The sequence below is a fragment of the Bombyx mandarina genome, chromosome 18 (assembly GCF_030267445.1).
Source record: "Bombyx mandarina strain Sakado chromosome 18, ASM3026744v2".
Classification (NCBI taxonomy): Eukaryota; Metazoa; Arthropoda; class Insecta; order Lepidoptera; family Bombycidae; genus Bombyx; species Bombyx mandarina.
In genome coordinates this window covers 11496751-11509152 of record NC_143224.1, presented here as the reverse complement: position 1 = coordinate 11509152, position 12402 = coordinate 11496751, and the positions used below count along the sequence as shown (strand labels likewise).

The 12402-nt window shown below is 42.4% G+C and overlaps 1 protein-coding gene across 1 annotated transcript in view; it reads right to left on the bottom strand.

Moving 5' to 3' along the window:
- boi (brother of ihog) overlaps positions 1 to 12402 on the bottom strand; it is a 53605-nt gene that overhangs the window by 29163 nt on the left and 12040 nt on the right. The window contains exon 2 of the mRNA XM_089734820.1: positions 2523 to 2587. Within this exon, the coding sequence (XP_089590946.1) occupies positions 2523 to 2577 (55 nt within the window). The 5' untranslated portion in view covers positions 2578 to 2587. The remainder of the gene's footprint in view (positions 1 to 2522; positions 2588 to 12402) is intronic.

The window sequence follows — 12402 nt, the reverse complement described above, 5'->3', positions numbered from 1 at the left end:
GCTCATGGTATGGTTGGGAGTTTCTTATTGGGGCTTAACAGAGGTACATTTTTGTGAGAAAGGTGTAAAAACGAATGCAGTTGTGTATCAAAATACAGTCCTGACGAACCTTGTGGAACCTGTTTCTCATACCATGTTCAATAACAGGCACTGGGTATTCCAACAAGATTCGGCGCCAGCTCATAGAGCGAAGAGCACACAAGACTGGCTGGCGGCGCGTGAAATCGACTTCATCCGGCACGAAGACTGGCCCTCCTCCACTCCAGATTAGAATCCGTCAGATTACAAGATATGGCAACACTTGGAGGAAAAGGCGTGCTCAAAGCCTCATCCCAATTTGAAGTCACTCAAGACATCCTTGATTAAGGCAGCCGCCGATATTGATATGGACCTCGTTCGTGCTGCGATAGACGACTGGCCGCGCAGATTGAAGGCCTGTATTCAAAATCACGGAGGTCATTTTGAATAAACTTTAGTGTCATAAGAATCTATGTTTTGTTAAGTTCATTTTGGTATATGAATGGTTACATAATGAATAAACTTGTTTCAATTATTTTACATTACATGTGACAGAATTTATGACCTGACTAGGTATATTTAGTTTCACGTGTCTGACAACAATATTCAAATTTCGTCGAATAACAACGCTAGCCGTCCGTGACCACGAAAATTGGTAAAGTATTGGAAGCGCCGGAAATGATATATAAGCGACAATAAAAAACGCGAGTATAAACCGCAAACGTACTTTTCAGGTATGTTAACGCCTCGTGAAACCCGAAAAAAATAATATAGGTCTAGAAGTTTTCAAATATATTCGATAGGGATTTTTTGTATAAGTGTTCTAAATCTATATATTAATACGTGAAGCAAAAACTTTGTATCCCTTTTTACGAAAATCGCGCGTACGGAGGAGTATGAAATTTTCCACACTTATAGAGAATATAGAGAAGAAGTGCACAATGCTAATATTTTTTTTAAAATAATGCATAAAAGATACATTAATTCAATAAAGAAAACATTACACACACCACATACCATGTATATGACGCACACACGCATGCATACTATTTATTGTCAAACTTTTGTTCTTGACGTCTGTGGTCAAATTGAGAATAGATTAAATATTGTTTGTCTTTATTATTATTTTTTAATAGTGTAGCTTTGGCGAAATTTTTGATTATAGTATGTGTGTACAAACTAACAATTCCAATTAATTATAGTCGAATTTCGACTACTGCGGGACCTATTGTAAACATTAATCTGCTAAATTTCTAGTTCAGACAGAAGACAGAAAAACACCAAATGATGGAGACAGTTTACTTTTTCATTTTGTTTTCTACTACACTTGTGCGCTTATCTGCTTTCAGCAATCCGTCGTAGAATCTTAACCCTTTTAATGCTCAGCTTATTTTCATATAGTCGTATATTGCACTAAACTACTAAAGGATTTTTGAAAAAAGTAGCTACCTTAATTAATACCTTTACTGGTGGTAGGACCTCTTGAGAGTCCGCACGGGTAGGTACCACCGCCCCGCCTATTTCCGCCGTGAAGCAGTAATGCATTTCGGTTCGAAGGGTGGGGTAGCCGTTGTAACTATACTGAGATCTTAGAACTTATATCTCGAGGTGGGTGGCGCATTTACGTTGTAGATGTCTATGGGCTCCAGTAACCACTTAAAACCAGGTGGTCTGTGAGCTCGTCCATCCATATAAGCAAAAAAAAATAATATAAGAGTGCAAAATATCTTAATTTTTTTCCTCAAATATAGATGGATTTTTGTTCATTTTGAATCGTTCTCTTATCAAACTACACAAATGAAACATATGTTATCTCTCTCTCTCTCTCTCTACAATCGGCCCCTCGTTGCTGAGGATCGTGACTCCGTTTGATTCCATATACATCTTTTATATTATGAGTGTTTGGAGGAATATACGACAAAGGGAAGATCTTCCACCGGAGGGAAGATCTTCCAAGAGCCGGTGATATCTGCTCGGTAGACCGACGGTCCGAATGTTGTTGTTCGGAACTTGTATATATGCGCTTTATCTTGAAAATGTCGTAAGCGAGATTCAGGCATCTGTCAATTATCTTGCGTTGTATGATGGCTACCCGCCACAAGTGTATTTATTTAATAAATAAATAAATTAAACTGCGCAATAGTCGATATTCCAACGTTCCGCACTTTATACGCATTAATAGAGAGTCGATCTATCGACGGTTCAAACTAATGCCTTGAACCGTTGCTCTGTTTCACAGTACGCTTCCAGAGTTCATTTTGGCCTCTAATTAACATGAAAACACCTTTTAAAAGTTATTTGGTAACTAGGGAGACATCGGCTCGTCTACCACTGCTAATGTACGTGACGTGAAGTGATGTGCCGTGACGGATATGACGTTTTAAAACAGAACAAGACAAAAGAACAACGTCTCAAACCGTTGACTTCTCGCACGACAGACCTTAGACTTTTGCTAAGTTTACCACCGCAAACATTATACAAAATATACTTCAAAAGGAACTTACCGGCCAAAACCGCGGTCGCCGCCAACAGCAAGGGGATGCTTATCGGCAAAGACATCGTGGGGTACCTACAAAATATTGTACTGCATTTAGTCATTGCTATGAGATGTAAGCACAGTGATTTTTATTTATTCAAGACTTAAATTAAAATTGACAAGCCAAAGATTGACCAAAAAAAAAGAACAAATTTTTTTTTGGTCAGGAAGGACCGGCCAGCCGCCTGGACCATGACTCCAGCACGGACCGCCGAGATTGGACCCTCTGCACTCTAAGCACACTAGGGCTAGGACGCGCCACCCCCGCGCACGATGGTCAGCCCGCCACTGATATTCAGCGGCGAGCGCCTCCGCCTCCAGGACCCAAGGCGGCGCCCCAGCCAATATACACGCCGCTTCGAAGGAGATGGTACGATAACCACCGATGACCCTGACCGCAATGGTGTATTGCGACCGTTGCAGCAGCTTCGCCACCCCCACGACCAGGGAGTGACCCACACGGGCGCCCCATAAAGGGCCATTGATAGCATCACCCCTGTATAAAGACGGCGCGTCACCTGGTCAGGCCCCCCGACGTTGGGTAGAAGCCGGCTTAACGCGCCGGCCATCCACAACAAACGACGGACCAGGTTCTGAAAATGAGCACGGTAGGTCCAACGACTGTCCAGAATGAGGCCGAGGTACTTCAACTGCACCCCGACCCCAATACAGACGCCAGAAATAGGTTTTTTTATATATAAATGATTGCCTTTTAAAATCTTTGTGTACAAGAATATTGTACAGATTATTCAGATCTTAATTTACATAAACGTAAATGAATGTTTCCATTCTAATTTATATTACTGCTTATATAAAAAATTATTGGTTATTAATATTACAATATAACAATCCCATTTTGTTCCCTTTTTTCTCTTAATAAACTGGATACAATTCCATTGGCCGATCTTTTAATGGCGGCCGTGTTGCTACATCAACTTTCATTTAAAACGTTTTAAAGATTTATGAATGAAAATAAAAAGAGCTTTGGATCCCAGATAACTGAGACCGACCGGCTCTGATCAAAGACAAACAGCGATAAATAACCAAAGGTTTAACTTCGACTGAATATAAAAGAGCGAGAATTAAAAATTGAAGCCGAGTAAAATACCGCATCCAAGAATTTACATAATCTTGGTATTTTTTTTGTTAGAAATCTTTGTTATGTTTTTTATTATTTTGCTAACAACAAGTTTTCTTTCATGTTTTGTGTATTCATTTATTAAATACTAGCGACCCGCCCTCGCTTCGCTTCGGAAACATTAAAACACACATGAAACCAAAAAAATATTTTTTTTTTTTTTAAAAGTAGCCTATGTTCATCAGGGACAATGTCGGCTTCTAATGGAAAAAGAATTTTTCAAATCGGTCCAGTAGTTTCGGAGCCTATTCGAAACAAACAAACAAACAAATCTTTCCTCTTTATAATATTAGTATAGATAATATATTTGCTTTGAGAATAAAAAGTATATATCATATATTCTGAACATGCATGCTTCGAAGTTGAAATATAAAAAATACAAAATACTGTATTCATTTTTTTCTGATTTTAAATCTGTTACAGGAAATAACAAAACCATCAATTTGTCAAACACCTCAGTCACTGAAGCAAATTCACACATAATAAAACTCATTTCAGCGTACCAATTAAAAGAATGAGTATGTATATACTAAAAAAAAAATATACCTATTCCTCCAATGTTTTTTTTGTCTTGATTTTGGGAAAGCTATTTTTAAACTCGCGATTATTATATTTTTGTCGTAATTATTTAAGTTGGGTACGTTCGGAGGCACGTGGAAAACATAAACATTGTTTCAAAATTAGAACGGTACTGAAATCGAAAACCGACACGTGCTTATAAACCAAAATATTTCTTTATTGACTGCCAGTGTTTACTGTTATTTATAAACTGAAAATGAGGTTCAATGTATCGCTTATAGTTTGGAATGCGAAACTTTTTGCTACAATGCAACAATGACTGACTTCAATGGAATTAAACTTGATTTGAAAAGAACAAAAAGTAAGCTATTTTTTTTAACGCAATTCTTAAAATGTTAATGCAATAAAGTGTTGTTTTCAATTCGTCTAAATTAAATCTAGATACAAACCGTAAATTATGTTTAGGGTAATTTCTTGTTACACAATTATTGTGTTAATAGTGATGACCCCTTGAACGTTATAAATTTTATTATAAAGATAACACGTTATTGCTGTTGCTGTTACACTAGAAATAATTACCTACGTACAGATATTCGAATTTAAATGGCAAGTCAATATTTTCTTCCCTTGTACATTCTTCGATAGTTTTACGCATATTTCGTACTATATAGACATTATTTGTATCAAAGTTTTGTATAGTTCATTGACTGCACTTTGGTGTTTTTTTTTCTTCTTTTTTTTCTAGATGAGCCAACGACCTCATGACCCACTTGGTGTTAACTGGTTAGTAGTCTCCAATGCGGTGGACCGACCAAACCAGGACTATGGTGGGAGGACCCTTAAATGAGTGCAGCAGAGTGGCCTAGGGTAGTGAGAGATAGCAGGGCATCGTAACGCATCAGATCAGCCCCCTCCATATAACGTTAACGACTATTCTATCAAGAGTGAAACGAGACATAAGGGGTATACCGATAACTATCGCAAGATAAAATTGAAGTATCATTTGTATTACGATTCCTAACCCTTCAAATCGGTACGCACGACTGCTTCGTTGCTAAATTAGGCAGGATAGTGGTACCTATCCGTGCGTGCTCACGTATGCTCAACTTTAGAAGCGTATCAGCAGTGTATTTACGCTATTTATGATATAAGTAATACTTACTTCTTTTTTCTTATGATTGAAGTATTACTGGTAGCCCGGAAGCCTTTCCAGTGTCACCAAGACATGTGGGTGAGCAAGGCTCAGCCAGGAGGGGTGGGATTTGCTAACAGCTACCCGAGCGCCTCCGAAGAAGACCTAACAACTCAAGAGTAACTGCTTCCCGAATGAATCTACTATCGAATCGGAATCACGACTCGCTGAGAAGATCCGGCGAGAAACTCAGCGGGCTGATGCATGGGTTAGATTGCACGTCGAGCTCTTTACCGAGTTCGACGAGTACGGTTACCGGGATCCCTAAGCCTGCTCCTAGTGTTAGAGCTGAAGGTATCTAATGCAAGAGTTATTGAATCTGATGTATCCGTAAGATATGCCAGTCATAGCCATATCATAGGAAGAAAATACTACCAGTCACGTTTGCTTTTTATATTAAAAACAATTTTACAGAATACTAACCATGTTTTAACATGTGCGCGAAAGACACTGCACCCGGCCCGGACGGCGTGCATGGCCGGGTTTGGGCCTTGGCTCTTGGTGCCCTAGGGGACCGACTCTTGAGGCTTTACAACTCCTGCCTCGAGTCGGGACGGTTTCCTTCATCGTGGAGGACGGGCAGACTCGTGCTGTTGAGAAAGGAGGGGCGCCCGGCGGATACTGCCGCCGGGTACCGTCCCATCGTGTTGCTGGATGAGGTGGGCAAGCTGCTGGAACGCATTCTGGCGGCCCGCATCATCCAGCATCTGGTCAGGGTGGGACCCGATCTGTCGGCGGAGCAGTATGGCTTCCGAGAGGGCCGCTCGACGGTAGACGCGATCCTTCGCGTGCGGGCCCTCTCGGAGGAGGCCGTCTCCAGGATTGGGGTGGCTTTGGCGGTGTCTCTCGACATCGCCAATGCGTTTAACACCCTGCCCTGGTCCGTGATAGGGGGGGCGCTGGAACGGCACGGAGTGCCCCCCTACCTTCGTCGGCTGGTGGGTTCCTACTTGGAGGACAGATCGGTCACGTGTACCGGATACGGTGGGATCATGCACCGGTTCCCGGTCGTGCGCGGTGTTCCACAGGGGTCGGTGCTCGGCCCCCTTTTGTGGAATATCGGGTATGACTGGGTACTGAGGGGTGCCCTCCTCCCGGGCCTAAGCGTAATCTGTTACGCAGACGACACGTTGGTCGTGGCCCGGGGGGGGAGTTTTGCTGAGTCTGCCCGTCTTGCTACCGCTGGGGTGGCGCATGTCGTCACCAAAATCAGGAGATTGGGCCTCGACGTGGCACTCAGTAAATCCGAGGCCATGTGGTTCCACAGGCCCCGGAGAGTGCCACCTGTCGATGCCCATATCGTGGTTGGAGGCGTCCGGATTGGGGTCGGGGTGCAGTTGAAGTACCTCGGCCTCATTCTGGACAGTCGTTGGACCTTCCGTGCTCACTTTCAGCACCTGGTCCCTCGTTTGTTGGGGACTTCTGCCCAACGTCGGGGGGCCTGACCAGGTGACGCGCCGTCTCTATACGGGGGTGGTGCGATCAATGGCCCTATACGGGGCGCCTGTGTGGGGCCAGTCCCTGGCCGCGGGGGTGGCGAAGCTGCTGCAACGGCCGCAACGCACCATCGCGGTCAGGGTCATCCGTGGTTATCGCACCATCTCCTTTGAGGCGGCGTGTGTACTGGCTGGGACGCCGCCTTGGGCTCTGGAAGCGGAGGCGCTCGCCGCTGACTATCAGTGGCGGGCTGACCTTCGCGCCCGGGGCGTGGCGCGTCCCAGCCACAGTGTGGTCAGAGCGCGGAGGGCCCAATCTCGGCGGTCCGTGCTGGAGTCATGGTCCAGACGGCTGGCTGATCCTTCGGCCGGTCGTAGGACCGTCGAGGCGATTCGCCCGGTCCTTGTGGATTGGGTGAATCGTGACAGAGGACGCCTCACTTTCCGGCTCACGCAGGTGCTCACTGGGCATGGTTGCTTCGGTGAGTTCCTGCACCGGATCAGAGCCGAGCCGACGGCAGAGTGCCACCATTGTGATTGCGACTTGGACACGGCAGAGCATACGCTCGTCGCCTGCCCCGCATTGGAGGGGTGGCGCCGTGTCCTCGTCGCAAAAGTAGGAAACGACTTGTCGTTGCCGAGTGTTGTGGCATCGATGCTCGGCGACGACGAGTCGTGGAAGGCGATGCTCGACTTCTGCGAGTGCACCATCTCGCAGAAGGAGGCGGCGGGGCGCGTGAGAGACGCACAATCCCGCCGCCGTCTAGCGGGGGCCAGGGAGGCGGATCTCGCCCAAGCCCTGGCCCTCTAAGTGTTTCGGGTCCCCCCTCACATGTCGGTCTGGGGACCGGCGAGGGGGGCCTAAGAAGACGACGTGCAAGCTGCTCTGCACGCGTTTTACGCAAGAGCATCCGGGTGATGGAAGGCCGGCTATCCTCGACCCACGCTGGTTCTGGTCCAGAGGGGTATTCCGTAGGATAGCTCACTCTAACCGGCGCCATCTAGGCGGGCTTCGGATAGCCTGCCGACCGAGAGGGCTGGTGGTCGTGGCGCCGACGACCGCCGGTCCGGCGTCCCGAGGGGGAGGGTGATGGGAGAGATGTGCTCCGCACTAAACGCTTCACTTTCCCCCCTTTGCCTCTTCATGAGTTCTGTCTCATGCGAGGTTTGGACGTTGGTTGTTGAGCGACAGGAGGTTTTAGTCAGTTCGACTCTGACATGCTCCGCCCTCTATCCCCAGGGGAGGGCGGAAGTCCGGCGATTTCCTGCTGACAAAAAAAAAAAAAAAAACATGTTTTAACACTAAATTCATCATACGTTAACTAAAATGAATCTCATAATTGTCTGACTAATTAAAAGGACCGTAAATATAATCGACTCTAAGTCCGTCGGTAGTTTTAATGTTGCCTTTTAATGGCGGATTAGTCACTCGCTATAAAAGGTCATTCTCATTTTCTTATTTACTACTTGCCCATGAAACGGTGACACGGATGGCGTGCACGGATTTTATAATGCGATGTATCCCGTCAAATGCTTATAGGATTGTGTTTGTATGAAAAATATTAATCCCTATATTATATCGATATAATATATGTGACAAGGTATCATTTTATATACCTTTACTGCCTGTTACCTGCCCAAGTAACCACAATCGAAACTCTATAGTCGCGGGTTGTTCTTACCTGTGTTGAAGACATACATAGACAAACTTTCACCTCTTATAAAATAACGAAGGTCTGCCCGTCGCGAGCTCTTCTTCTATTAGATTGCAGCATGACCCCGGCGTTGCCTGTTTCTGCCGCGAAGCAGTAATACAGTCCGGTTTGAAGGAGGAGGCAAACTTTGTACTGTAGAACCGAGACTTAGAACTCACTTCTCTAGATCGGTGGCGGCATTTAAGTCCTTGATACCTAAGGGCTCCGTTAACCACTTAACAAAAGCTCGTAAAACCACATACACACACAGAATTTCTCGGACCTTCTAACCTAGGGTAGAACTGAGAACCCTACCCAGTCCACTAGCATAAGGAGTATTCAATACAGTAATTCAATAAATTATCAAAGTAACATGAGGATATCACGATCGACAACAGAATTTCTTCATTCTAGCGATAATTCATCATCTGCTCTCTAACTTGTTTGAATCACCAAAAGTACTTAGCAACAGGTTTTCGTTACAATAATCCGACGGTACATACAATTATTAATACTCATCAGTTTCCGAGGTTCGAAAAACACTAAACGTGTCTTAGTGATTCGAAAGAAAAAAAAACAAACGAAGACCAAAAAAGTGAATCGTTAACATTCCTCATCTCGTATTGTATCTCAGCGTATTACTTCGTACATTTCATAATTCCATTTGCCCATTGAGAAGTCCAGCATCCATCATGCATTACATCATCCGATCGGCATTCCGATGGTCAGATTTTTTATCTGATCGTATCCGTTCTCAAAGAGTCCGTTGATACTGCTCTTGATGCAGACTAGGTATTTCCTGTAATAGGGCTGTCCCCTTATGAAAATATGTTAATTTTACGATAGGTCTGAATTGAGCTACAGTTACTACCAGTCCGGGTTCTTATCGCATCCCTTCTTGGGAAAAACATTACGGATCCTTACGATCTACGAAAAAATTATAATATTGCAATTTATTCCTTAAGCAAAATGTGAACCTAAAATATTGCATTTGACGACCCTGCCCCACTCCGTGGTAGCCAGTTAGACCACATTACGATATTTTTTACTCATCCATGACCATTCAAGTGTTCACATACCAACATTGTAAGTTTACAAGATGTGTTTTTGTGAACAGCTCATAAGCTCTGGCTTGAAAGTTCAAGGTAAAGATTAAGCTACGGTTTCATAATTAAATATGGCATCTGTATTTTTTCTTGCCGACAAAATTAAAGTGTGATCCAAATATATATACAACATTTTGCAAGTAAGCAGTTGAAAAAAGGAACAAATTATTCCCGTTAACGACTTTTAACACTTTTTTTATCTTTTTTATAAAAAAAAATATGTAAAAAATACGCTAATTATCGTTATCTATACTTCTATACTAATATTATAAAGAGGAAAGATTTGTTTGTTTGTTTGTTTGTATTGAATAGGCTTCGAACTGCTGAACCGATTTGAAAAATTCTTTCACTGTTTGGAAGTTAAACTATTCCCGAGTGACATAGGCTATAATCTTTTTTGAAAAAAAATAGGAATCCTTGCTAAAACTCCAATAATGTAACCCAAGGTGTAAAAAAATTACCTAAAATATTCTTTACATCGCGTGCCCTGCGAAAACTATTAATGATAGAATAAAATAATGTACTACGACTTTGTAGAACACATTATTTTTTACAAAAAGCGTCAGTAAAGTGACAGCATATGTCTAACTATTATAGTTATGCCGCAACAAGTGTTCTTTTATTTAAAAAAATAAAACAACGTCAAATATCGTTGAAATTTTTGTTAAAGACCCGAGCGGAGCCGGAGCGGGCCGCTAGTCAGCTATGAATAACGAAGGTATTTCCTTAAAACGTATTAAATAAATACTGATGCATCACGAAGTCTTATCGTATCGATCTCGGCACATCTGCATAAGCTTCCGATTAAATATGTAGATAAACGCTATTAACATGTAATTACAGTTGACACAGGCATGGGGCATTGGTATTCGACTAGTGTATCCAGACGAGGACGGACACGTAATCACGACGCCAAAACATCAACAATAAAATATGCGTGCTATCGAATAATGTACGCATTATGAAAATAATATTATATATAAATGTAGTTTGAAACATTAATAAAAAAAACACGCTTAAATACTGGTGGTAGGACCTCTTGTGATTCCGCACAGGTAGGTATCACCACCCTGCCTATTTCTGTCGTGAAGCAGTAATGCGTTTCGGTTTGAAGGGTGGGGCAGCCGTTGTAACTATACTTGAGACCCTAGAACTTATATCTCAAGGTGGATGGCGCATTTACGTTGTAGATGTCTTTGGGCTCCAGTCACCACTTAACACCAGGTGGGCTGTGAGCCCAACCCATCCAAGCAAAAAAAACAAACCGAACTAATATTAATTATTTCATAAAAAAAAATCTTTGTATCCTAATTTGAATTTCCTTCCCTAATCGTTGGTAGCCTAAGGGGCTATTCCAATTTCGCGCGGACCCGTAGGTGAGCTCACGGGCTCAACCTGAGAGAATTGCTAATACTAGACCTAACAAGAGCTGTGCTTCGCTGAACCTACTACCGGATCACAATCTTGACCCACTGAGGAGATCCAGCGAGAAACTTAGTGAGTTGTATCCTATTCATACTGGTCAGGATACCAGAGCGAAGGATATAAGAATGTTGTAGTCATTGGTCAGTTATCAAGACGTGTGAAAATTTTCAAATTAATCGGCAGTCTTAAAGTCAGTGAAAAATACGTTTAGGAATTTGGCCACATAAATAAAACGTTACGGACATACACACATACACACCAAGCTAATAAAAACGTGTTAAAAATAACGAGCGTATTCTCCAAAATTTCAAGTGCTATAAATGAAATAGCATATTACGAACAACGCTTTTTAACGTGCTCTTTATTAGAAATAGTACAATAACTACTTACCAAATCATAATAATTATTATGTTTGCTATTTAACTAGTCGTGTGCGACTCTACTCATTTCTTTATTCAAAAATTTCAAATACTGTCGTTTCTTTCACTGTTTGAAAAGTAAACGAATAATACAGATAATCTAAAAACTGAACATTAACAGTCAAAGTAAAATTAATTAAAATAATAATTTTCAATAAAAATCAAAACGTATTGTCCTATCAACCAGCCATCTGATACTGCGAGACATCGACGCGAAGGATCACCGTCCAGGATTCATTCCATTAAAGTGTTATTCCATTAAGGATTCGCTTTGGCAGTTGATATTGACGTTTCCTTGCCGAATTCAAATAATTCAGTACAGTTTAATGCTTCCTTGACAGGCCCGCGTTACGCATTCGAGATTAGCCCAGCACATAGGTGTCGTGGTTGAGTGACGCGTAACGGTTTAGCGGAATGAATTTATGATTTGACATCGAAAACATGAATGTTTTATAATTCGACAACTCTTAGAATGTTCGTCTTTGTGAGCTCAAAGGTAATAAGGTAGGGCCCTAAGAATAATAATTGAAAATTGATGATTGATATTTCAAATAAACATCGTTTGGATTTTTATGTACGCAATAGGTTCCATTATTTTTATTTATTTACTAGCTGACCTGGCAGACTTCGTAGTGCCTCAATGCCTCAAAAAGACCTAAACTTTTCAAGGTGGATGGCGCATTTACGTTGTGGATGTCTATGGGCTCCAGTAACCACTTAATACCAGGTGGGCTGTGAGCTCGTCCACCAATCTAAGCAATAAAAAAAATAAAAAAAAATAGGAACTTAAAACAAACAAAAGGAATCCGTCCGACGCCGCGACGGGGGACACATCAAAGGGAAAACAAAATTGTTATTTTTATTTAATTCCGAACCTTTTCATATGTTTTAAACCTTCTCTGGACTTCCACAAATAATT